The sequence below is a fragment of the Corvus cornix genome, chromosome Z (assembly GCF_000738735.6).
Source record: "Corvus cornix cornix isolate S_Up_H32 chromosome Z, ASM73873v5, whole genome shotgun sequence".
Taxonomy (NCBI): domain Eukaryota; kingdom Metazoa; phylum Chordata; class Aves; order Passeriformes; family Corvidae; genus Corvus; species Corvus cornix.
The window spans coordinates 28,101,655-28,128,795 of record NC_046357.1 but is presented as its reverse complement, the minus strand read 5'-3'; the positions used below and the strand labels follow the sequence as shown (position 1 = coordinate 28,128,795).

The 27,141-nt window shown below is 43.7% G+C and overlaps 2 protein-coding genes across 3 annotated transcripts in view; one reads left to right on the top strand and one right to left on the bottom strand.

The window, feature by feature from the left end:
• The window catches only part of ACO1 (aconitase 1), a 36,024-nt gene extending 32,128 nt beyond the window's left edge, over positions 1 to 3,896 (bottom strand). The window contains exon 1 of one of the 2 annotated variants that reach the window (XM_039566642.1): positions 3,793 to 3,896. The gene's annotated coding sequence lies outside the window, so the exon portion shown is untranslated. Of the gene's footprint in view, positions 1 to 3,256; positions 3,568 to 3,792 lie in introns of those variants that run through there. The other variant, XM_010400093.4, reaches the window with a different exon arrangement.
• An 18,080-nt stretch (positions 3,897 to 21,976) lies between these two features.
• DGKQ (diacylglycerol kinase theta) overlaps positions 21,977 to 27,141 on the top strand; it is a 92,304-nt gene continuing 87,139 nt past the window's right edge. Inside the window, exon 1 of the mRNA XM_039567569.1 lies at positions 21,977 to 22,463. Coding sequence (XP_039423503.1) covers positions 21,977 to 22,463 — 487 coding nt within the window. The remainder of the gene's footprint in view (positions 22,464 to 27,141) is intronic.

The window sequence follows — 27,141 nt, the reverse complement described above, 5'->3', positions numbered from 1 at the left end:
TCCTGCTGGCAGAAATCTTTGACTGCAATGCTAAAATACTTATTTATTCAGATCCAGAATGTGCTAAAATACCAATGCACTGGACAGGCTACTAATTGCATATTCCTATAATCTCTGTATTTAACAGACTGTCGTAAGTATTCTGACCATTTCACTTTGTTAGCAATGCTGTATTGCACATATTGGAACTGAAAGTTTAGGTCAGAGATCAAGTTTGTGAAATCAAACATTTAGGTCCTAAAGTAACTCCAGCTCCAAATGAGGTGAAAGTTTAGATGCATGCCCAGTTCCAAGATGAAGATACTAAACTCCCTCAAGTCATCCCTCCAGAAAGCCAAATGCTACCTCCTCCCTCACTTCAACACAGTTATTGTGCACTTACAGCTTGGAGGGACTGTCAAAACACTTCTCTCGTATAGATTTCGCCAGCTTCTGGTAACCCCGGCAAGCACACATACAGAGTGCGCTCTTGTGCGCTCTCGGACGGCCTCTGAAATGCAATCTAGTCTTAAGAAAATCCAGATCATAATTAAGCAGGTGTAAACATTAAGGGAATGCTTTGTCAGCACACTGACCACTGAGTGTCCCAGTTAAAAGTAGAGACTAATTTTCCTTTTTTTGCTACAGGAGAATGAGCAGTGTTATGCCTGAGAATAAAGGGAAGCTTATCTGGAGACTATGAAACACTGAAAAATGAAGTGTTGAAATTTTTTTCCCACCTCATGAAAGAGCAACTCTGAACTTTAACCTACTTCCTACCTCTATACAAACTTGCTGCTTTTTTACTCTATGCTTGTACTCCTAGACTGTTCATTAACAAATATGCAGCTTGGACCAGTTTTAACAAAGAACTAGCTTTCAGTGTTAGAAAAAAACCAAAACCAACATGGAAGTGCTGCAAGAAGTGTGGAATACAGAGAGTGTGCACAAAGATTTGGTCTGAAATTTTCGTTCAATTTCAGAAGGCAGGATTAAAAGACATCTCGGTATTGGTCTGTTAGTTTCAAAAGGCTCCTGTGAAGGCTGAAGAAACTCAGCAGAGGTGCATGGGAAAGGCAAACAAAATGAGAGTATTGTGAATCAGCTCTGTACTCACGCCATTACTATTATACGAGCTCTATAAACTTCTCTCTCTGCACCTCTAAAACTCCTTTTCTACAACTTGAAATCTGAACTGTTTCAGAGCTACCAGAGATATGTAGGTAGAAGGATTCCTTTCAGAATGAAGAACTCATGAGAGGATTACTACTGTTGTGAAATAATCTGACACTGTGGGGGGAACATCCTAACTTTTTACACCATTTCAAGACAAATCCTGAATTTGTAGTCTTGAAATAAGGATAATTTTCTCACACCAATAACTGCCACCTATAATCTCAGCAGCTATTCAACTACTCATGTAGATTAATCCAGCTTTCAAACACCCACAGCTTCAGTCTGTAAGCAGAACAAGTGTGTGTCTGATACGATTTCATGAACTTGAACTAGCTGTTAGCAGAGTTTACTGGCCAAGCTCCCTGGGGAGGCAAATCAAGTTCTACCAAACATTTTTAAATCAACTTTTTCATAACAGCTTTCACACAGAAAGGGTAGGCAAAAAAACCCACCAAACAACCGAAATTAACACCTGCTTTCACAAGCATCTGGAATTCTGATCCTACAGCTGTGAGAAATCCCAATTCTTACAAAGAAGTGCCAAATACCTAGAGGAAATCTTCTGAATTAACCAATCCCTAAGGCAGCACTGAAGGCAAAAATCCTGAAAAAAATTTATCTCCTTTTCACACAAACAGAGCAGAATGGAAATTAAGACTCCTCTCTACTGTCTCTATATTTCAAGACACAAAGGGACCACTCTTCAGTTCATATCTTTCTGCTTAGCTTAAGTGGATTGCTACTCCAAGGAGGGACCTAAGTTCCAGCTCTTACACAGTAAAATTCTGCAGTGAGAGTCTATCCTGGAAAACACTACGAAAGAGATTTGCTCCATTTCTTACTATGCAAATATTATTTCTTTTCTAATTTTCTGCATTTGTTGTTTTGGCTCTTCCACCATTACTATAAAAACTTCACCAAATAGTATCAAAGTCGGAGTGTCTCATCCTCTGGCCAAAGACAACCAGAGAGAAACAAAGCTGCTAAATTACAAACGTGATATGACAAAAACCTGCACTTTGAAAGCCCTATGGTCTTTTCAATTCAGCGATAGTCTACAGAGATACTCTGTAAAGCACTGCTAAGTGATCAGACTTCTTTTTATGTGGAAAGCTCCTCCAAGAATCTCCTCTATAAAGTCTGAGGCGAGTAAAGTATTGATAATTTTCCTAATAACTCTTCACACACACCATAGATCCTGGAAGGCACAAGACTCAGCTGCACTTCCTACTCTATGCCCATTACACTCCTCTTAGTTTCTTTGAAGCAGTAACAATCCCCAGAAGTTTATTAGGACATTCTGATGAAGTACAATTGCTTTTAAGCAAAGCATTACTAAATAAACATTCCAGTGTTAATATTTCTCTAGGGTGGTCTTCCTTTACTTCAGTTTTGTGAATTGATAAAACCAGTCTGAACAATAGCAACAGCACAGAGTGCTCAGAGATATTAATTCAATTCCAGTTGTTTGGAGAGAGAATCCTCTGGTTTAGACCAAGTTTCCTGCTGATACTAAAAAATACTGAAGTCCAGACCTCTTCGTCTTCCTCTTTATCCCCCTCCCCCCACCTTCACTAGCTTTAGAGCTGGAAACCAAATATCAAAGTACAACTTCGAGTTAAAAAATAAATGGGAACTGTGGTGGTATTATGAAACATGGAAACGTGCTGAGCATAAGCAGATAAGCAGGGACCAATCCAAACATATACCTGATCCAGATACTGAAACTGGGCATCTCCACAGCCACCGTCCTAAATCAAGGTAAATTAGAAGGCAATTATCTGCATCTGTGCTACAACCTCCACGACTGTTACAGAACACCTGCACCTGCTATCTATGCCATGAACGTGAAACAGATTATTTTGTCACCCAAAATTATTAAAACCTGACACTTTATAGGCATCACCTTCCAATTCTTTTCTTCCATCCTTTCCTTGTCCCACTTATGTTGCAGATCTACTGACGTTTTTTTGCAGCACAGAGAAGTTGCTGTGTGCTATATGTACACTTTGCACTATCCTCTACTATTTAGATATTACTGAAATACCAGTAGACAAGGCTCGAGTAGTTCCAGGAGGAAAATTAATGTTAAAAGCTTCACCTAGATGAGGACAGGGCAGCTTAACTTCTCTTCCACGCCCGGTCTTCTCGAGCTAAATCCATTCCTCTTTCTCCGCTCTGCAAAAGCCGCCCCCTGTACCCGCTGTGAGCCGGCCCCAAGCCGAGAGCTGGAGACCCGATTTCGCCAGCCGGGGCCCGGAGCTGCGGCGGGGGCCGCACAGCTCGCCGCTGCTGCCGCCGCCGCCGCTGCTACGAGATGGTGCCTCCCCAGGGCTGCTCCGCCAGAGTCGCCTTCCCTCCGCAGCATCCAACGGCCCTTTCCAGCCCCTAACCGAGGCAGCCGGGGCCGGGAGACGGCAAGGTCGCCCGTCGCGCCACCGGGCCCCGCCAGCTGCCGGTCCCCGCCCTCCGCCCGGGCCCGCACCCGTCCTGGCTCTGCTCCGAGGGGCGCCCCTCCACCCCGCCACCTTCCCCGCGGCCGCCGGGAATGGGCACGCCGCGGCCGGGGAAGCGGCTCCCAGGCACCCGAGCCGCCGGCGCCGGGCGGGAGAGAAGGCGGCGGGTACTCGCACTCACCGGGGAGCGAGGAGCACAGACCGCCGCCGCCGCTCGCCGTCAGGGGCCGCCGGGCACGGGGAGAGGGAAGGGGCGGTGGCGGGCGGGCTCCGCCCCACGCTCCAAGGCCGAGCGGCGGCGGGATGGCCGCCAGCCGCCCGAGAGGGAGGCGGGAACGGGGGGAGGGAGGACAAGCAAGCGGACGGCCAGCCAGCAAGCCAGCAAGCCAGCCAGCCAGCCGGGCGGCGGGGGCGCGGGGCGGGCGGGCTTCCCCTTCCTGCCCGCAGCCCTGGCCCCGCAGAGAGCCGCTGCTTTCCTGGACCAGCCCCTTTCCCTGGGTGGGGGAAGAGGAGAGGGAGCGCTGTGCGTGTGGATGGGTGGGTAGGAGGGTGGTACCGAGGTCAAGGCCAGATCTGCTGTGGGCAGAGCCATCGGAGAGAGGGGCGCTGTGACATGGGCAGCGGGGTGTGGGCTGTGGTGTGCCTTGTGCCGGCCGTAAGTGCGCCACGTGCTCCCAGCCCGAGCGCTTGCTCAGGCTTCGGAGGAGTCCAGAGCTGCTGTCAGTGAAGCCGGGGCCCGGAAACAAACAGGTGTCGCTCGGGACACCACTTGACACACAGGACTGCATCCTCATCCTCGTGGCAGTGCAATGAGTGGGAACTCCTGTCGTTTCTCTTGGCAGGGGGAGAGCTCACTGGCCTGGCTGTGGGCAGAAACAAGCTGTTGCTTACAAGCTGGTCAAGATCAATATCATGACGTCAATATTAAAGAACAATATCAGAGTACAGGACGTCCTAGAGGACATAATTTACATCACCCCCAAAGCTGAGTGCTGTGGAGAGTTTATCAGTGCCCAGCAGATTCCCGGTAGAACAGTATATGGTTTGGGCATGAATTGTGTTGAGGAATACATTCAGTGCTGGTAGTCAGGGTGCAGCTGCCATGGGAGCTCTTGCAGGTTGAGCTCTGGATAGCAGAAGCCAGAAGTAAGACCAACAGAAGTTGACCCAACAAAGGGTACAGGGCCCTGTGGCCCAGCCAGGTGAGCAGTCACTGAGAGACACAGCAGGAACCAATGGTTCAGCTGGAAGACCCCCGACTTCGACACACTTAGGCTGTGAGGGTATAAAAGGCATGGGTTTGCTTTGCTCAGGTCCCTCCTCGGAGACACCAGTTTGAGCTGTTACTTTGTCACTGCACCATGATTAAACAATTGTAAGAATCCAAGAGTCTGAGACTCTGTCATGAGAAACCTGGGGTCCAGCCTGTAAGGAAACCTGGTCTGACTGGGTGAGAGTGAAGTAAGTAGGGAGTCAAACCGGGCACCCATCAGCTCAGGAGAGCCACCCATTGTAAAACGACCTCTGTTCCAGCTCACATGGTCTGAGTGTGCCTGCCAGAGTGGTTCCGGGATGGTCAGACAGGAAACTTTCCTTAACAATTAAGTAAACTAAAAAGTATCTAATTCCAGGAAAATAATTGTGTCCAGAGTAAAGAGGAGTTGCATGGAAGGAGTGTAAATATTCTGCAAGTCTTGGAAAGGTCTTGTCTGGCTAGGACACACTAACCACTGAGAGGTGGAGTGAAACAAGACCAGTAATGTTTTGTTTTTACCTGAAGAAAGCTCAGGCTAAGAGCATACTGAGTTACTTGCTGGCTTTGCTGCAGATAGCAAGTCTCAGGTGAATGAAAATAGAAGTTCTTAGCTCTACTTGTAAAGAAGGATGAAACATAGAAAATGCCCATGATGTCTCACTTGGTTGTTTGTGGGTTGGATACCTCCACACTGACATGTGCTGACAGATCCTCCTGCCTACACACATTGTCCAGCTGGGACTGTCAGACCAGGAGAAATCAGTGCGAAGGACCCCAAAATCTAGCAAAAAAGATACATTGAGTAGGATTTTTTTTTTAACTAAATACAGAAATCCTGGCTTTAGCACACCTGCTACACTGGAACAGTTAAGACTTCTAGGGCCCCTCTGTAGTAAAACCTGATACCTGTAAATAGCCTGTAATCTACAACATACAGTACTTTTGAGTTATTGCTCAAAATCACTTCCATGTTGGCCTGTTTTCTGTTCAGCATAAATACCACATGGAGTAATTCACTTGCACTAAATTCTTCTTTTAGAATGGCATTAGTTTTTACAACATATGATTTGCTTTAACAAATGGTTAACATGGAACTGGACATTAATTCATAACATCTTTTTCAAACCTTTGGCCAGAGAGGTTCCTAAGACTGAGTTTGGCAGAACACAGTTATGGCTGTAGTTTGGCTTTCGGCTCTTGAAGGTGGAAGCCCATGTTTCTACATGACACCACAAAACAGTAGATGACTCTGACGGTAGGAAAACCCAGAGAATTTCTAAAACCTCTTAGTGCTTTCCTTACAGCTTTAGATGTTTCATTATTTGATAGAAGTTTTATTTTTGTATATGTTTAATTAATAGTAATAACAGCATTTCAAGTATGTTCCTCTTTGTGAGATTAAGTCCTGTAATGACTCTCTGGGTCATTTCCTTTAAAAATAATATCTAAAACTTTAAATTTTGTTGTTGTTTCTAACAGAACAGACTTCCAAGGCCCATGTGTATCAGCAAGTTTAAGTTTTGAATCATGAATAAAATCCTTCATACCTACATACCAAAGCAATTGCTGCAAAATCTGATTGACCTAAAATCTCTTGGACAAAAAGCAAAGACTAGTGAAAACAGCAGGTCAGCAACAGAAATGGGAAAACCGTACATCAGCTCTGACTTTTCCCAGTAAATATCTTCAGGGTTTGTATTTTCTGTTCTGTGGGGAGGGAAGGCCCCTGAAGTTGATGGGTAGAAGGGAAGATTTTATATCCCAGAAAGAGAGGCAGAACTGCTTCAGTCTCTACTGGTTCTGTGTAAGGACACAGAGGCCATAATGGGATTGGAAGACAGGCTGTTCATTCAAGGGTTTATGGCAATGCTGTCTGAACATTATTGCTGGTCTTTCCAGCATTTGAGTATTTGAGGCTGTCATTCTTCTCAGTGGGGCCAAGTTTACAATAATGTGTCTTATTTAGCAGATGACTAAAAATGTGTGGGTTTGCCTTTCTCCCAAGACTGTCAGGAGGTGAGAACTATATTAGATCCATTGTTTGTAAGGAAGATGTTAACTGAAATGGGTTCTTGGGTTTAGGATCAGATTGCAAGGATGTCCAACAGTTTTCTTGGACAATCACGCATTGTGCTAAATCAGGATTAAAAAAATATATTTTCTGTTCTTGCAGTGAAGATGGATGCAAACAGGAATAACAATGCCTTTCATATTGCAGTCATGTGCATCCTAGTGTTTTTAGGGTTTTTCATGAAATTATTTCACAGCAGATGAGGAACTATGTGTCAGACCTTTGGCCTTTCTGCCTTACTGAAATCCATTTACAAGAAGCTTGGTCTAACATCAGATTCCTTCTGGAGTGTTCTTTGAGGTTTTTCACCAATGTCCTAGAAGACCAGGGAGCATATCATATCTGTTCAATTCCTATCTGACTTCACTATTGTGTCTCTAAACATATTTCACTCTTTCTGATCCTATCAAGAAGTTACAAATACTTTGAATTCCCAAGAGACAGCTTTCAGCTTATTACAGCAAATAAAGCCATAACATACAGCAGTAGACTTCAGTGTTGTAGTAATCTTCCATGAAGGCTCAGCTGATCACTGAGATTGCAGCAATCACAGGATTGCTGCAATCACAGGATTGCTGCAATCAGTCTCAAACTGGGCTGGGATAGGGCTGACGGGGAGACAATAAACTTGAGCTGGCAACCTACAGGACCCAGAGCTTTGGAGCTGTCATCAAAAAGAAGTGTCTGCATGTGTCCTGCTTTTCCTGGCTCTCTGCAGTATAATGAAAAGGTCTGGTGAGGTTTACTCTGGTGTGCTGTGTCCCCATAAGCAGCACTTAAGGGTACATAATTTAACATACTATGCTCTACAGAGCATATGAATTTATATATTCATATGAGTTCAACACTCAGTAAAAGTGTTTCACTCCAGGAAGCCATCTGTGAATGAGTTGAAGAACTGGTGAGATGGTAGCCTGCAGGTTATGGCCTACAGCTTGTCCTGAGTACAGGAAAATATGTTTGGTGGCTCATGAAGGAGTTCATGCTGAGTTTTCATTGTCAGTCATGACTGTTTTAAGCTGTTCAAATTGCTAATGTGCAACAGGAGTACAAGTCTAAAAATAGAGAGTTTGACAGCTCTCAGAAGACCTCTCAGAAATACCAGAGTGGATTCTGGCTATTCAACTAAGTGAGGGCCTACTGCATCTCCCACTTTAAAGCAGATGATTGTGCATCCTCTAAAGGAAATTCTGTGGTCAGCAGATTTTAATAAATATATTATAATTTGCTTGTGGTCTTAGCACTGGTTTACTCAATTGTCTTTCTTTAAATGAGTCCTCACAGAATTGCAGCAATGTTTATTGAACTTCGGGGTCAGTAGCAAAACAAAGATTTAAGTTCTGCCATCTACTGGTTAAACGGGGTTTAGCACAGGCTCGTTGTCACTCCTACCAGTCCTATTCTTAGTCCCGAGTAGAAACTCACACAAGTGTACTGCCAAGGAATAATACCTTTTTCTTGCAGAATAAAGGCATTTGTTCGACTCTTCCACAGGAACTGAAGAAAAGGGGCTTGAGGATCGGACTATGTACCCAGAATTAAAGTATAAATTGTCTGAGACAAGTAAAACTCTTCACTGTCAGCACTGCACCTTCAGCACCAGATCATGTAATGCTTTTGGAGAATTCCTTCCAAAGCAGGTAATCTATGATCAGCTTATAGTTGCTGTATGGAGCATGAGAAAGAAAAACTCTTTGCACCATAGAAGTAGAAGGATTGTTCATGTTCTTTTCAAGAGTAATGATATCACTCGCAGTAAATGCAGAAATCTTTGTTGACCATCAGTGTATTTCCCTTCATATCTGGAATGGTGTAGAGGACTTTAACCCAGACTAGATTCCTGTGAATGCTCACCTGAAAACAACCCATATTCAAAATGTCCTTTAAGCTTTTGGTGTATAGGCAATGTAAAACACCTTTACACACAGTAAGATTAGACTTGTGCTGTTCATAGTTTGTGTTGCAGTTGAACTAAAACTCCCTTACTGAGCTCAGGACTCTGACAGAACATGTTACTCATCTGATACAGCAGGAGAAAGTGGGGAGCAAACTAATGCAGAAAGTTGGTAGAAGAAACAAACTCTGAAGCCCAGGCAATTTACTATCTATCATGTGGCTAGTCTAAGATACTGGTTTTCACTTTGCCACTGTACCTGACCAAAGAATTTGCACACACAGTCACTAACCCTTATCTAACAAGCATCTGTTGCCTACTACACACTTGTTGCATGCATTTGGTGACTGGTATAACATAACAGCCTTGAGAATTCACTACAGCACTACCCTTCCATTCCCTGTACTGACTAGTAATTACTTGCAGCTTCTCTGACATATAGAACTTGGTAAAAAACAACTGGCACATTACAGAAAGCAATAAAAATCATGCTTTTTGAAAAGAGGTCCATATTTTATACTGCCTATACTTACACATTTTGCTCAAGGAGCATTAAGGTTTCACAGAAAAACAGTAAGAATTCCTTTGCTGCACTCCAATGGTAGACTGTTTGTGATGTCTGTAACATTTTACTTATCGTTATGCCTGAACATGAGTGACTAACTGCTCTTAACTACTTTTCAGTGAAAAATTGGATACTGCCTATTCTTCCCAAGATGTTTGGACTAGTACTTTGCTTTTGGATTCCTCAATTTTCCTGCAGCAAATTAACATGCTGAATAAAACTAGCAATTGCAATTTAAGAGTATTCCACTTAGTTTCTTGCAAGGCTTCCTGAACAGAGCAGATCATATCATCAGATCACATATGATATGGCATAGTCAGGATGGATGTTTCCCTGACGTTTTCCTGCCGCTGAGGGCAGAGAGCAAATGCATCATGAAGAATATACCCTGACCGCTAGTGAAAGTGAGAGCATAGAGCTAAATTACATCTCACAAAAGTTGTCTTTTTTGCCCGTTTGCAAGTAGTTAAATTCTTTGCACACAAACACGGAACATGGGGATAACATAGTGAGGAAGACAGAGGCTGGGGGGCTTTTTTACCCCATTTCTGAGTACAACATTGAGATGCCATGAGAATGGGAAATCCTCTACTACTGCTCTGTGTGCAAATAGTACCTCTATTGTTAGTCTCTCTTCAGTGAACAGACTGCCTCATTTACCAGAGACCTTAATGAAAAGCTGTGATTGTGCCAAGAGAAAGTTACCCAGTGGGATCTCCTACGAAATCTTAAGTTGAATGTTACCAAGCTCTCAGTGCTTCATTTCCATCAGTGAAATCTCATTCACCGCTTTTTTCCTAATGCACTTCAGCACTCCAGTGCTTAGATTTCCATGATGTCAGTGATCTGTGGTGGGAATCTGCACAATTCATGGCTTTTCTGTCCTGTAACCAGCCTGCAGGTGGGTCCCTGCAGTTGGGATGAACTCTCAGCTTCTCTCCAGGCTCATCACAGCTTGGTGCTGGAGGTGCTGGTGCCTGTTCCCATATTGTAATGCACAGGTGCAGGATCACAGTTAACTTGGTGGTAGGCCCATTTATAAGTTGGATGCTCATTTCCTTTGGCCTGTGGGGATTTTAATGTCATCAGCTTCTTTAAGAATAAGGGCCACTGTCACATTTCCTTTCCTGCCTGACACTCTGAAATGTCACACTGTTGTCCAAGCTATTGGCTGCCCTGCACACCTTGAAAATTTCTATCCATGACTGCCTGCTGGTCCTGCCCAATTATGTCACAGAGCACATGAGCAGGTTTTTAATTACTTGCAGCATGGATTGGAAAACTCACATTCTTTCTGAAATCTTGAACTGAGTTACACATTGTAAAATTTTGCCTGTGTAACAAGGTGATAAAGCAAGCCAACAGCCCTGCTGGGAGAATGTGGGGAACTGCTTTAATACTGAACTTGGATCTAACTTTAGGGTTGCCCCTGCTCTGAGCTCCAGAGTCCTCTCCCATTCCACATTATTCAATGAAATGAACACCTACAAAACCAGTGCTTGCAGCAGCATTCACAGGAATTATCTTTCCATTAATCAACCATGGACTGGCCTCAACAGAATTTATTCATTTATTTAGAATATTTTAGTTGCAAACATTAGTTGCAAACTTCATTATAGAGCAGAAAAAGGAAATGTAGTGGTAACCAGAAGAAGCAAATGGGGACTTGGCACATAACAGAGCAGTTTTTATTGTTCACAGATAGACACTTCTGCTCCTCCTTCTGTTTTCGTTATTGTGGAACACAGCAGCTCCAAATCAATGCTTTCTTGGTCAGGGGGTGTTTACTTCTGTTCAGATGTACCAGAGAGGAACAGTGATCCACTGGTGAGGGGCAGCTGGCCTTGAGCACAGCATTTCCATTACAGGGGACACCGAGGGTTCACAAAGTACTGCTGAAGACTGTGCTGGAGCCAGCACGATAGCATGCCCCTTAGCACCAGCCCAAATGCTGCTCCAAGAGAACATGGGGGGCCCTGCAGGTATAGGGTTATATGGAGTGCTAGGTGCCTCTTTCCAGGGTGATACTGGCCTCATCCAGGGGAGGTTGAGGTCTGGCTGAGGTGAAGGGCTCAGGTGCAGGACTCAGGTGCAGGGCTGCCTGGTGCAGCAGCTGTGGGAGAAGGCAGCACACCACATAGCACCAGGAAGGATGAACAAGAGGGCAACAGGATCCCTCCAAGGAGATGCTTGTGCAGAGGCAAGTGCTGTATCCCTCTGCAGCAGTGATGGGTGCAGGACTCTGGCTGAGTGAAGAACACTTTGGTTCAGGCATCACTGGGAGTCAGCCCGGCTTGTGTATACCCAGAGAACCGTGCCGGGCCATTGCCTTCTCAGGAACCAAGAAGCCTAGATCACAACTTACCAGGACCTAACAGAACTGTCCTGAGCAGGACTAGACAAAACTAAAACTGCTGTGGTTGTATTCCTGTGCCAAGCAGGTTAACTACAAATCAACCACATTACACTGTAGATATCTGTAGCCCCACCCTGAGACCACTGAGCTCTCCTGTACAGCAGTGGGTTGTAGTTGTTTAATTACATTACTATTTAATTACCATTCAATAATTGTTTAATTATAATTTTATAATTATTTAATCATCAATAAACTCCTTTAACTCCACTATGATGACTTACTTAAGAATTTATCTGCAACAGCTGCTTAAGAGGTGGGACAGCTAAAAGGTTATGCTGGACTCTGCACCAGGTTTGGACTCCCAAGGTGGGAAGGTTGAGACTCCCAAGGTGGAAATGTTGGGAGCTTGTGACTCCTGGCAACAGGAAAATGACTCCTTTTGGTCACATAGGTATGAACTGAAGGCACTCAGGTGCCATACTCTGAAAATGGATAAACAGAAACAAGATGATTTGGGAAAGACATCTGAGCCCCTCACAAGGGCAGAGCAAGTCATGGTGGCTGGGGACTCTACTTCTGCTGACCTCACTGTCAGAAGGTTTGCTGCTTGCCAGGGCCTTTGATCTGCGGTGCTTTTGTCAAGCCCTCAGACCATCACCTCCTGTCATCCATGTGGGGACCAGTGACACAGCCAAAGGAGAATCTCACGCATGAGCACATCACTCTGGAGTCTAGCACACGTGGTATTTCTTTACATTCTTGCTGGTGATGGACTAGATGTATCCTGCAGGCCAACAGCTTCTATTAGGCATAGACATAAAAAATACTATATATTTATATATATGCACATATATAAAAAGTGGTGGTTTATATACTGGGGTTTTGATATATTATTAGAATGTAGAATCAGAAGTTGCAATGTGGTTTTAACAACAAGACTTGGATATTTTATTTTCAGAGTGCACAACTCTTACTAAACCTTAACAGCAATCTGTTATTCCATATGTGGGTGTTTCTGCATATTTGGCAGTTCAGAATGCATTAAGGTACTCTATTCATAAGAATTGCTTACATGTTCCCGAGGTCTAGAGACAAAACATGACTAAAAAGTTAAACTAGCAATCCTTTACAATAAATTAATCAAACCCTAGATGGTTTTTCAGTTGGTTGGTTGGTTGCTGTTTTCCTCCCAGAGAAGTGATTCATTAACTCTGAGCAAATCCCTTATGTACTTTGTCAGGAAGTTATTTGTTCTGAAATTTAAGACCTGGAAATAAGCTATTAAATATTAAAATCAGTGTATTTGAAGCACAATAACTTGCCTGTCAAATCATCATATTTGTTAGCTGGCTGGGCCTAAAATTTCAGCTTCTTGACTTTGCTATGTTGTTACACAGTTTTCTTTATTTTCAGCTCTGATATGGCTTATTATTTACTAAATCTCTTATTTACTAGCAGAACTAGAGGAACTCCTGAGATAGTAAGAAGTGTAAATGCTAAAATATAATATGAGTTCTACAGTTATGTCTGCCTTTGATAAATTTATCTACCTTTTTGTTAAGTACTTAGTGCTGACTATAATGATTTTGGTGAAATAAAGACGTATTACTTGATAGGATCTCTGTACATTTTTTTTCCCCACAAGCGACGGATGAATTTAAACTGAAAGATTTTTGTCTTATTTAAGCCTCGCTACCTATGTGAAAAGTGTGCATATAGTTGATATATAAACATTAATATGTAATTTTGTCTAGATTATGCAGTCTAATGTGTTCCTTATTATAACCTTTATCTGAAAAGGTATAGTCTCTTAATCTGGCTAAATAAAGAACCAAAAGATGTCGAAAGACATACTATATCTTACTGCATAACTTGGAACTGGCCCAGAACTTTCTGTTGGCTTTCCACAGCAGAGCTTTTGCTTCTCTTGCTCAGGGGCAGTTGGTGCTTTAACTAACAAGTCAGCTCTAGATTTATTTCTAGTGTGATCAAAACGCTTGTTTTAAAGACTTTTTTTCGGGAAGTAACTGTAGAGCTATTATGAAGCAAAAAAATACCCAAACTAATTATATGCTAGGTACTTACCTTTATTTTTTGTAGTGTGGATATATGACATTGAATTTCTCTTTTGTTTCCTCTTGCAAGACAAAGAGTGCGCAAACATGATCTAATACTTTTGTTGTCTCTTCAGCCGTGAGATTTTGAAAAAAAAAGGAAGGTATCTTTTTGGTTCAGACATCACCAACTTGGAGAGGTGAAAAAGCTGCAAATCTGAAACCTCTTTTACTTAGGAAGGTGATACTTCGTGAGGCACTTCCTTTCATGACCCAAAACAGCTTTATCCCTCACTTACCAAATACTGATGTGCTGGTTTAAACCAAATGAAACCAACCCCGCTGTAGCTCTTCTTCCCTGCTGGCTGTCAACAGGAGGGCACATTCAAAGCCACACCTGTGTTTTAAATTCTTTGTTCTTAGACGCCACAATTTATTTTAAACTTTCCTTTTCAACCTCCACATATGGTTTGTGTCATTCCTCTCTTCCAGTGCCTTGTGGTAATGAAGGGAATTCTGAAAATAGAAGTCAACAATATAGAAGATTCCAGCTAATCTACAAAGGCTTTTGCTCAGGGCTCTATGCGAGAGGTACCATTGGATTTCATACTTTCACACCTCACCAATATGTAAAGAACACATTTTATAGAAACAGAAATTTAGCAAGATTATGTAGCATCTGGGAAGCTAATTACTCCTGCTCCCATCATGTGAGTGGATGGATGAAATTGTTCGTAGCTCTCTGAGAAACCAGGAAACTGGAAGGTCAGGAGAGTCCACTGAAAAACAGCACAGTTCCATCTGCTTTTCTCCCACTACTTCCATATTTATACATTCTTATAAAATCTTCTCTGGTTCCCACCTGGATGTGACATGATTATTTATTTTCAGGTTTTTTGAAGCTTGATTACAAATAAACTGCCTGTCATGGCTTAGCAAGCATAGTCCTGGAAGGGATGTCCTTGCTAAGGAGTGCTTACAGCTTCCTCTGTGACCTAACAGAACCTATCAGCTGGCCAGTTTGAATATGGACAATTCTTTAAGCCACTTAAAGTTGTGACCACCTCTGTGATACACACTTAAGAATAGAAACCCTGAGGCAGAGCTGCTCTGTCTCGTTTCCGGTGCTGGGACAGGTGGCTGCGGGGGCCAGGCCGGGCTGGGCCACGGGCATCCTGGAGCCAATGGGCCCTGTTCCACCTGCGGAACCCCCCCATAACCCTGCTGTGGGCAGCTGGAGTGGCCCAGCTCCCCCTCTCCAGTTCAGCCAAGATTCAGCTGAAGCTGCACCGCTGTCTGGCAGAGATCATGTGACCAACAGCAATAAGCGACATTCCAGCTGCAAGGCATAGGTGAGATTAACCCTTTTATTGCTATGAAGAGCTGAAAACCTGAGGGAGAAGAAAGAGGAGATGCTTAAAGCTGAAATTCTGTTGTAAAGCTATGATATATCATGTTGGAGAATGGTTAGAGGATCAGGGACATGGATTATTGATAAAGGGTACAAATCAATAGCAGAACTGTACAAGCAAAAGCCTGCACAAGAAAATGCCTCCATGAGAAAATGCCTGTGTGAGAAACAGGCCTGAGAACCAAAAGGGAGTTTTAAGGAGGTACAGTGCTGTGCTGATAAGATATACTGACCATGAGAAGGGAGGAAGATCTTTGATCTCTCAAGCCAAAACATAAATAATAGAAGCTTGCCAAATGTAGTCTTTTATCTAACCCAATTATGTAGAAGTAAGAATGCGCTTTTGTAAGCTTAAACCAATCAAGAACTGACAAGCACGTATACTGATACTATGTAAGTGCCTCTGTATTGCCAATAAACGAAGCTTGCTTTATCAATCACATTGATTGTCTGCGTGGTTTCCCCCGCTGAAGTCAGCAATATCAGAGTGCCCGTTGTAATTTCATGAAGGCATGGGGGGTGGAGCGTTCAACTTGTACTTGTGAGCAAAAGCGCCTGCGCTGAGATAGGCAGATGCTGAAGCAGCTGTAATTTAATGAGAAGTTTGAACAGGGAGAGATGGAAACGATGAGGACTTTTGCTCCAAATGGAAAAGGAGAAAACCTCAGTTCCTAGAGATGCTCCCAGAGATAGTCCTAGAGATGAAGATGAGGAGGACCCTTTGCTCCCAGGGAAGGAGAAGGGCCTCTGTTCTTAGAGATGAAATGCTCCCAGAGATGGGTGAAGAGAACTTTTGTTTCTGAACGGCTCAACCTTAAATTTATACCCCAGTAATTCAAGAGTGGACCCTTGAAAGAGTTGTGGAAAGAGCCGCGAGTCATGGGAAGGGACTCACATGCGAGCAGAGAACCAACCCGGGCAGCTGTCTCGTTGTGATAATGTTTTCATAGCATGGAGAAGAGAGACTCCTCTTCCTAAATGGACTGAACAAGGTTATTATGGAAGTGGTAAACAGACTGAACATCTCAAGGGTTGTCTTTTTACATTGTCAGTGGGAGAAGGGAGAAGGGGGGGAGGGGAGAGGAGAGGAGAAGTGTTCTGAAGGTGTGGTATGATTTTTTTTTCTTCTTTTAGGTCTGTTAATAAAGTCCTTTATATTCTTTCAAGTTTAGTGCCTGCTTTGCGTTTCTCCTAATTCTTATCTCACAGAAGGTAAATAGTAATGAGTATTTTAGACCAAACCACTACACTGCTTCATGAAAGAATTGACTAACTGAATTTCATCATACTGAGTGTCAAGAGAGCTCTGGTATAATTAACTGTATTCCTTAAAGGATAAACACATGGTGTGATATTGATAGCACATCAAACTGATTTGATCCTTTACATAAATTTGGGATAATGTACCAGAACTTGCATTTCTCAGGTGTATTGAAGGCTTTCTACCTGTCACAGTATGTCTTCTCCCTAGATACAAAGAGTACAAGAAAGTTACAAAAGGTTCGGAAGATCCAAGGTGCAAAGCTTGTTCCATTTACTGAATACACCTCTACCAAGCCAAGAAACTTGTAAAAATGACAATTTTCCTGTACTGCCTGCCCTGAAGTTGCATAACTTGAGTTTAATGGGGTTATAGCATCCAAAGTGCTACAAAATGTTTATCTGGGTATAAAAAGAAGTAAATTTTCTTTTCAGAGGCCTTACATTTTTTTTCTTATTCTTGTCTTACTAACCTTGTGAAAACAAAGACAATGGATGCTCAAAGAATTTTGCTTGTTTTCATCTGTGAGCCACTTCTTTATAAAAAAATAAATTAAAGTATACCTAAGAAGTGGTAGTTTTGTCCTGTTTGTTTCATCTTTCAGTTACCAGCAACAATTTGAGCATGAGGAAAAAACCACTTCTAGTGAGCTAATACATTTATGAATGGGACAGCTCCAGTAATAATCCTTTACCTCACTTTTCTTCTGCTTCTAGGGCAGCAGGCCTGCTACACGTGTGAAATTGAAAGGATGGCTAGCCTTCAAAAGCTGCCATATTCCATCTGCTGGCAGCAGATGTTTTGGAAGACTTGGCTGAAGACAACCATTGGATGGTTTAGATTGTTTTGACTGGTTATACAGTTTGCTCAGAGTGAAGAAGGAAAGTTAAAGCACAAAAAGTATAGCTCTTGCCTATGTGTTGCAGCTTATAAATATATACCTGGAGAGTCAGTTGTTAAAAACTAGCCAAAATCTCACACTTCATTTACACCTTAATGATAAAAACTACCATTCCACATTCTTCTATCAAAGAACTGGTAAGTGCCCTGGTAAGTGATTCAGTAGTGTATGTAATTATTTGTTAATTGAATACGTTTTCACCTTTTAATAAAAAGATTAATTGATTACTTCCTCATGCTTTTGAGACAGCCACATTCTGACACCATTATAAAGCAGTTTCCCAGATCATAGGAAATACTCGTTCACATGAGTTTCAGCTTCCCAAATCTTGGGCCTCTGACTCTTAAGAGGGGAAGGACTATTAGATCAGTACAAAAGAAAGGCATTTCAAAAGCACAGGCTGTGTTGAAAAGAAAGGCAGGACAGGTGTCCTGGGTTGCAGTGTATTCTATTACCATCCCCATCAGCCGTTGAAATCAGGTGGGGCAGTGTTTCCTTGCCTCCTCCCCCCAGACTATCTTTCTGTTAATGGCCCATCATTGTCCTGCCGCCTGACTCAGAGATAACTCCCTCCGGACTATCTTCTGTTAATGAGCCTAATCAACACTTTGCCTCATGACTCGTTACCCCATTGTGAGATGCTCCACCCAGAGGGAGGAACCAAGCATCCCATCGTGGATATAATCTGAGGCTGAACACCAGAGACACTGGCTTCCCACTGGATTTCCAGAGGACAGGAGCTACACAGCCACCATTGGACTTCCTGAGGAAGAGCAGACTGTTTTACTACAGGATCACTGCTTCAGAGGACTGCAGCCACCATTCTACCAGACTACTACCACCACCCTGCCTAACAGGGTGTCAGGTTGTACCTTGACTCTGTCAGTTTGACAGTGTTTTCTTTTACCTTTTTTTCCCCTTTTCTTTAATTTCCATTAAATTGTTATTCTGACTTGGTGCCTCCCACTGGTTTGTTTTCAAACTAGTACAACAGGCCAATGAAACTTCACTCAACCTGCTCCTCTGCTTGACTGCCTTTAGGGTAAAGAGGTTTTTCCTCAGACCCAGCCTGAACACCTAGTTTCAAGTTCCGCCCTTTGCCTCTTGTCCTCACAGTCTTAAATTGTAACTCCTCTTCCCACGTGTCTCAAGTGGATGAACAGCAGGAGGGGGCTGGGGGAGCAAAGTCTCTCCCGCTTTAAGTACAGATCAGGTTAATGATCACCCAAAGAACTTGAACATATTTAAAGTCTATGGAGCCCAATGAGATGCATCCCAGAATCCTGAGGGAACCAGCTGATGTAGTTGCCAAACCACTCTCCATGACATTTGAAAAGTTGTGGCTGTCAGGTGAAGTCTCAGGTGACTGGGAAAGGGAAAACATTGTACCCATCTTTAAAAAGGGTAGAAAGGAGGAGCCTGGGAACAACTGACCTGTCAGCCTCCCCTCCGTGCCTGGGAAGATCATGGAATAGATCCTGCTGGAAGCTGTACTAAGGCACATGGAGGACAGGGATGTGATTTGGGACAGCCAGCATGGCTTTACCAAGGGCAAGTCCTGCCTGACCAACCTGCAGGCCAGGCCTTCTATGGTGGATTGACTCCACTAGTGGACAAGGGAAGGGCAGCAGATGTCATTTATGAGGACTTTGACATTGTCCCCACAACATCCTTCTCTCTAAATTGGAGAGAGATGGATTTGCTGGGTGAGCTGTTACACGGATAAGAAATCAGTGGCATCCAGAGGGTAGTGGTCAACAACTCTGAGTCGCAATCAGTGGGACACCAGTGACCAGCAGTGTCCCTCAGGGGCCTGTATTGGGACCAGTGTCACCTTGATTAATGACATAGGTAAAAGGGTTGAGTGCACCCTTATTGAGTTTGCAGATGACACCAAACTGAGCGGTGCTGTTGACACTCCTGAAGGACAGGATGCCAACCAGAAGCACCCGGACAAGCTCGAGAAGTGGGCCCATAGGAATCTCATGAGGTTTAACAAGACCAAGTGCAAGGTGCTGCCCCTGGGTCAGGACAACCCCCAATATCAGCACATCTGGGGATGAACAGATGGAGAGCAGCCCTGTGAGAAGGCCCTGGGGGTGCTGGGGGATGAGAGGCTGGACATGACCCAGCCATGGGCACTCACAGCCCAGAGAGCCAAACGTGCCCTGGGCTGCATCCAAAGCAGCGTGGGCAGCAGGGGAGGGAGGGGATTCTGCCCCTCTGCTCTGCTCTGGTGAGACCCCACCTGGAACACTGCATCCAGCTCTGGGGTCCCAGCACAGGAAGGACAGGGACCTGTTGGAGTGAGTCCAGAGGAGCCACCAGTATGATTAGGGGGAGGGAGAACCTCTCCTACAAGGAAAGGCAGAGAGAATTGGAATTTTCCAGCCTGGAGAACAGAAGGCACTTAATTGTAGCCTTCAAGAACCTGAGGGAACCCTACAAGACAGCTGGAGGGGGACTTCTTAAAGACCCTCTCCAGGCACTTCAAGAATAAATAAAGGCGTGTATTGACATAACAAGGAGGGAATGAAAGAGAGTGGGTTTAGATTGGATATTAGGAAAAAATTCTTTTCTGTGAGGGTGATGAGGCACTGGAAAAAGTCACCCAGAGATGCTGGGGATGCCCCAGCCCTGGAAGTGTTCCTGGTCAGTCTGGATGAGACTTTGTGCAAACTGGTCTAATGGAATGTGTCTCTGCACATGGCAGAAGAGTTAGATGATCTTTAAGTTCCTTCCAACCCAAACCAACCCTTTGATTCTATGACATGATTCATTTCTCCTGTCTGTTCAGATCCCTATGGATGGCAGTGTAATGACTGTTCCCTCAGCTTGGTGTCATGTGCAAGCTTGACATCACTTGACGATACTGCTCTCTGTGACCTTCTCAGGTTCTAGATAGACATCCTCAATGCCCAGGTCCCAGGAGAGACCCCTGTAACATTCCTCCAGGCGGAATTGAAGTAGGACCCATTAACCCCTACCTGCTGAGCTCAACCATACAACTAGTTTTTTACCCATCTGCTTGTCCACCCATGCTGAACCATAACATTCCACTTTGGATACAAAAACATTATGGGAGACCAAGTCATAAACCTTGTTGAAGTCAAGGTTACACTGGTGTCCCCTCCTGCACACATCTACACATTTGTCATAGTAAGCCGACAAGTTTACCAGGCACCACTGACCATTGTCAAATCCAATATTGGCTGTTCCTCACCGTCTTCTCCTCCATGTGCCCAGAAATATGTTCCAAGAGGACTTGTCCTATGATTTTTGCAAAGACCAGAGCAAGGCTGAGTTTGAGGAAGTTGGGACCTATCACTATGTGCTTTGGCTGATTCATTGTCTTCAGCAGGCACACACCTTGAAACAAAGGGGTTTCACGTTGCTTCCCTCTTCCCTATCCTCCCTGTATATCTGGGACTTCATACAGCTCTGTGGTATCCTAGATATGTTTTCTAAATCATGTTTGTAAAAGCAATTAGAAGTATTTCAAAGCTTACGCATGTAACTACTCACTCTTTCTCCCACCATAAAAAATCATATTATGCTTTCTTTGGTCTCTTAATTATTTCTACTGTTTCTCCTTGAGAAGGCCAAATCCTTCTGATCATAACTACATTAATATTCACAACATGGAAAGGAGATGTAATGTAAGAGTAGTAGAAACTAGAACATGCTAAGAAATTTTAGAACTTTGCTGTTGGTCTACAGGACAAGAGGATTTATTACACAAGGGATTTATTACACCAGGTTATTACACCCTTCACCAAAATACAGATAAATCAGAGCCAGGAACAAAAATTTTAACTACTCTTTTCTTGTCTCTCATGGCTTAATGAAGGTACCTGGATGTTGTTTTGAACAGCTCAGTGGAGATTCTCAGTACAAAGCTGAGATTAAGGACCCAGTCAGACAAGTTGAGATGTGGACAGCATACATCTATATACACAAAATCCGAAGTCATAGCCTCCTTTCTTGTCCCAGCCTACTCCATCCATAATACTTTACCCAATGTAATAAGTCAAAGAAACAGAGGCATTCCAGAGACTAGCAACATGGAAACATCCAGGTGTGTAAACATTTTCCAAACTAGCAACAAGAAGGTTAAGTGAACAGAGGAAAAAAAACCCCTGTGTTACAGAAGAGGGAGGCTGCTTGGCAGAATCCTTTTTCTGATGAAGTCAGAGATGTTGACTGTAGAAAGCAAAACCTACAGCAAATCGTCTTCTTCTGCCAATGCATCATCACAAATCTTCCTGAGGTGGAGCTTTGTGCGCTCTAAAATGGTACGATGATGGGATAGCAAAACCTTCTCAATTAATGTCACGGCAAGAAACTGGAGGTCTTTCCTCTGAGTCCAGAGAATGGCAATGAAGCTGACGAAGGGGCTGGAGCACAAGTCTTACCAGGAGACGCCGAGGGAGCTGTGGTTGTTTAGCCTGGAGAAAAGGAGGCTCAAGGGTGACATTATCACTCTCTACAACTCCCTGACAGGAGGTTGTAGCCGGGTGGGCGTCGGTCTCTTCTCCGAGGCAGCTAGAGACAGGAGAGAGGACATGATCTCAAGCTGCGCCAGGGGAGGTTTAGGATGGACACCAGGAGAAGTTTCTCCACAGAACGCGTGGTTAGACACTGGGCCGGGCTGCCCGGGGAGGCGGTGAGGCCGGCGCCGCCGGAGGTGCTGAAGGACAGGCCGGGCGCGGCGCTGAGGGCGCGGCCAGCAGGGGGCAGCGCGCGCCGCCCGCCGGGCGCTGCCGCGGCACCGCCCCCGCCCGCCCCCGCCACCGCCCGGGGCGGAAGCGCGGGCGAGCGAGCGGCGGCCGGCGCGGAGCGCGCGGAGCGGGCGCCCGGCGGGAATGGCGGACGGGGCGCGCTCGCTGCGCGGCGGCGGTGGCGGGAGCGGGAGCGGCGGCGGCAGCCCGGCCTCCAGCCCGGTGCTGGCGGGCGGGGCCGCGCCGCGGCGGGGGGCGGCAGCCCACCGGGCCACGCGTTCCGCAGGGTGACCCTGACCAAGCCCACCTTCTGCCACTACTGCACCGACTTCATCTGGGGGCTGGCCGGCTACCAGTGCGAGGGTAAGGGGCTGCCGGGGCGGCGGCAGCGGGCGTGCGGGACCTGCCGGGGACGCGTCCGGGGCGAGGCGGGGAGGGGGAGGAAAAATTGCCTAAACCCACTACTGATAAAAACTCTGTTCATAATTAGTATCAACAAACTATAGGACTAAAATCTAATGCTAAAGTCTAATGCAGAGCCACAATACTAAAACACAATACTGAAATACAGAAATAAAAATAGTGCATTCTATCCCAAAAAGAAGTATCTAAGGGTAGTAATAAAAATTCTAATAATAGTAACAAAAATTCTAATAATAATAGTCATAAACTGCAACAAAAATTCTAATAATAATAGTCGTAAACTGCAAAAATCAAGTCTGAAAACAACAGTAGTACTGAAAATTTTGCTGTTATTAAAAATGGTAGGAATAAATTCTATTCACGATAATAATAATAGTTTCTAACAAAAATAACAAAGAATCAGAGGTGTGTTGCTCCTCACTCCTGTGTGGTGACATGGATGTGTGCTGTGATCCAGCAATGCTCCAGCGCATGCTGGGGTAAACACGCTGTGAGCCACCAAGCACCTCAGCAGCTCACAGTGAATCCATCCCAGGGGCACCCTTACCTGCTTAAATGCCTGATAGCATGGAGAATCTGAGACCTGTGTGGAGTTTGAACCTTTTAAACCTTGGCTCATGCGAGGAAGGGGAGAAGGAATCGCTGGGTTTCCTTGCCTTGCGGCAGCTGAGGTTCTTGGAAGGGACAAAATTGTGACCTGTTCTGATGCAGCAAAATCCAGTGGTGTCATAGGAAGAAGAGTGGATCTCTGTGTCCCTCTTTAAAGGAAAACAAACACATCACCACCAACAACAAAAAACCCAAACAGAACAGCACAAAACATGATGTCTTCATGAGCATATGCAGTCCAGCTGGTTTGGGTTGCAGCTCCAAGGCCAGGTCTGAAGAGTCAGGTTGTACAAAACCCTCATTGTTTTGGTGGGTGTCAAACAAGGCTGTAGGTGTAGAACAAGTACCCTGCCGTTCTTGAAATAGCTCCTGCCTTTTGTCATTGCCATGGGTAAAGAGGGTGCAGGATTACGTTAGGTGGAAGTCATGTTCCTGTGTGGTGCAAAGCAAGTCTTGCGAGGAGGGCTTTATATTTGCTTAAAAGTTTTCTGAGAGAAGTGTTGTTCTGTCTGTGTAGTGTAAAGTCACTGCTTATCCTAATAAGCAAAACAGCTGGAAACTCAAAGGATGATTTCTTTCATTGTGAAAATGAAATGTGCAGAGCCAGTCTTCTATGGTCTCTTCTATCACTGACTTAAAAAATGGCAAATTTTTGGAGTCATAAAACTGGGTGTTCAGGTGCCAGTTTGTCAGTTAAAGATCTGAACAGTTTTGGTAATGCTAACAGGTAGAAAAACGTGAAAGGAGCAGAATGTCCAGAATGTCTCACTTTTTTTTTTCCCCACTCACATATTACATATTGCAGGTAGTGTATTGCTGCAAGTTGCATTTAGGATTTTTTCCTAGTTTTCCACTGAGAATTTTTGTTCTGGAACTGTTTCCCTTGGCTTTTCCAGCAGAATTCTGGATAAGCATCCTTAGCACCACTGTTCAATGACCATGTGCTGATGAGGCACTTCCAAGCTACACGGTTAAAATACCTCTTTTAAATCTACATCTGAAAACTCCACCCCAAGCAAGTCACCTCTGTGAGGGGTAATATGAGAGAGAGGAAATACTCTTAGTTTTCATTAGCTCTAACATTCTCTGCTCAGAGTGTGTAGGGAAACCCTGTAATGGCACCTGCACATCAGTGTCTCCAGTGGGTGAAGAACTGATTTTTTTTTTGTTTGCTTGTTTGTTTTTGTTTTTTGTCCTTTTGTCTGTTTTCAACCAGCTATGCTTAGAGTCATGTTTGTCTTTCCAACAACTTACTGCTAAACAACAAATCTCAAAACCACCTGATGGGTCATTTGCTCACAGTGTCTGCTTCTGACAAGTTCCAAGTTATTTAATAATTGCTAATATGATTTCTTAAATGGTATTTTAAGTAAATTCCATTTAATAGTTGCGTCGTTGTCACATTTACCGTAACTAATGGAGTTTGATCATTGCACTTTAGAAAGTGGTAGAAGGAGTGCCAGGCTATTAAAACAAAAAAGTAACCCACCTAGCTATTAGTGAAGGAAACATTTGCTGTAGACTTGAAAAACATGATAGATAATTGCTACCTCCTTTTTCTTCTCTGCAGAGTCTAGGTTTGCAGGTGTAATTGCAGCTATCTTTGGACTATTTTTGATAAACCACCTACAGGCTTCAACATGAAGGCATCGAGGGGCCTTTCTCTAAGTGGATTTGCAGTGGTTCCAGATCTGTGGGTTCAGATGTTCAGTCTCCTGATGCTGTTTGTGTTGACGTTCCCTGAAGCTGGTTCTTACCAAAACAGAAAGCTTCCATACTTTGAAGGGAACCAAGCATGCTGATGATGTGACTCCACCAGTTATCGAAAGGAAAGAAGAAAAATAAAAGAAACAAACTGGAAAAGCCCACCTCTTATCTGTCATTAGTTTGAGTAAATGACCTGGGTTTGTGTTTTAATAGTGATTGCCCTTTAGACCCTTGAAGAATGGCATTTTCTATGTGTGAATGATCAAGTTTGTGGAGTTTTTCTATAAACTTATCAGATACTCAGGAGACTGGCACGTGCCCATGTGGCTTACATAGCTGTGTAGCAAAAGTACAAGAAAATACAACAAATTCTCAAAACATTCCTGATAGTGCAGGCCAAGATGGTCCTTAGCTTTTCTTCTGTGAATTCCTAAAAATACACAGGAGGGGTGCTCTGATGCTCTCCGTGGAAGGTACAAAGTGTCCTGCATCTAATCTGTTTAAAAGTAAGATACTGTTTCCCACTCCAGTTCAGGGCCACACCACTGTCACCAGCACTTCGTATGGGATTGAAGGTACTCCAGGGGAGAATTGCAGCTCTCTTGCGTAGATTGGCAAGGTATTTTTACAAGTGAAACTTTACAGGGAAGGCAGTAGTCTTCCTGTGTGGATTAGGTGTCCAGTTGGATCTGAAGATGTCACTGTATTAAGTTTCTGTGCACATATTTATTGTAATATCAGTCAACCAGGCTTGCATCTGTGGTTTATTCACATGTCCTTCCCACCCCAACAAATCTGTTTTCTGCAAACCTTTCATAAATAACTATTTTTCTTATCACTTTACTGATTGTGGCTGTGACTTCCTTTGATAAGTGTGTGTGTATGTGTGACAGAATAAGTGATGCTTGACTTGTAGCATGAAAAGCTGCTCTCTTATATTGCTCTTGCTTTCCTAAGCATGGTCATTTCAGGTTTGAGTGGGTTTAAATTTCCTCAGGCTTGGCAAAGAGGAGGCAGTGTAAGTGACTGAGGTTTTGTGCACACGTGTATGGATCTTAAAAACGAAAAATACTAGATATATGAAGTCTGTATAAGAAGTAAAGAGAGAGCTCTTACTGGTAGTTCACAGAAGGACCAATTTCATACGCTAAAACATAGCAGATATTTTATACTGGAGCTGGGATTAGTTTTAACCACCAATAAATAAATTTCTTTTCACAGTGCTTTTATTTTACATAAAACACTTCAAGGAAAAAAAAAGTTGGAAGAATCATGAATCTGTACAGTTTTGGGGGCTACAAATATTTCCAGTTCTATAAAACTTTCTAACCTAAAGTCAGTTTGGTTTATTTTAGCCAAAGATAAAATGTAGGGGATTTAAGTTATAAGCAGGTTTGCTGGCAAATTTACAATTGTTTAACCATTTTAGGTTTTTTATATCTATATATTTCATTAGAATATTTACGGGAAACTGCAGTCAAGGACTTCTTGATATGTTTTGTGTCTGTTTCTACTAGGGAAATGCTGTTTGGGCAGGTAGGGCACCTGTCTTGATATGAAGGCCCTAAGTCAAGTACTGTTTTGGGAAACAGCATCCTTGTTTTCTGTTTTTGTTTTGGGGGTTGGAGAGGAGTTGGGAGGGGGGACAATTTTTTTTTAGGCTTCTAAGCAGAACCTCCAAACTTATTCCAAGATGTATAAAGCTTTGTTTCTCTTAATCTGATTTAGATGTTAGCTGACAACACCACAGCTTTTCCAGAATAAAATGTAAACTGGATCTGAGCTGTATTTATGCTATAAATCTCAGATTTGGCAAGAGAGCCAGAAAGCTGCTGTGATTTATACAGGCATGTCCCAGATAAGGACAAGCCATGTTGTTCCTTGTTGATTTAGAAGAGCTTGGAGATGTTCAGACAGCATTTGCAGCAGTCTTCAGATGCATATTTTGGACACACTTTGAATGCAGTCTATTACATTAAAAGGCTGTTCTAAGAAAATAGAGTCAGATAGGGAAGGTGTGTTAAAGCTGGGAGTTGGTTGAGATATGGAAGTAGTAGCAGGGAATAAGGGGGCAAGGGGCAATCTCCTTGAACTCTCATCCTTTCTAGTTCTGTTTTTGAGACAGACATCTGAAACATCCTTGACCCTACAGGTTTCATTCAGATCTGTTTTGAAGGAAGTGGGTGATGTATGAGATTCCCCCCAAAGTCTTAATGCTTGCAGTTCAAAAGGAAAAACATATTCTTCCTTCTTGTGATGAGCTTCTCTTGCTTTTGGTACATTTTGAACTAAAAATAAAAGC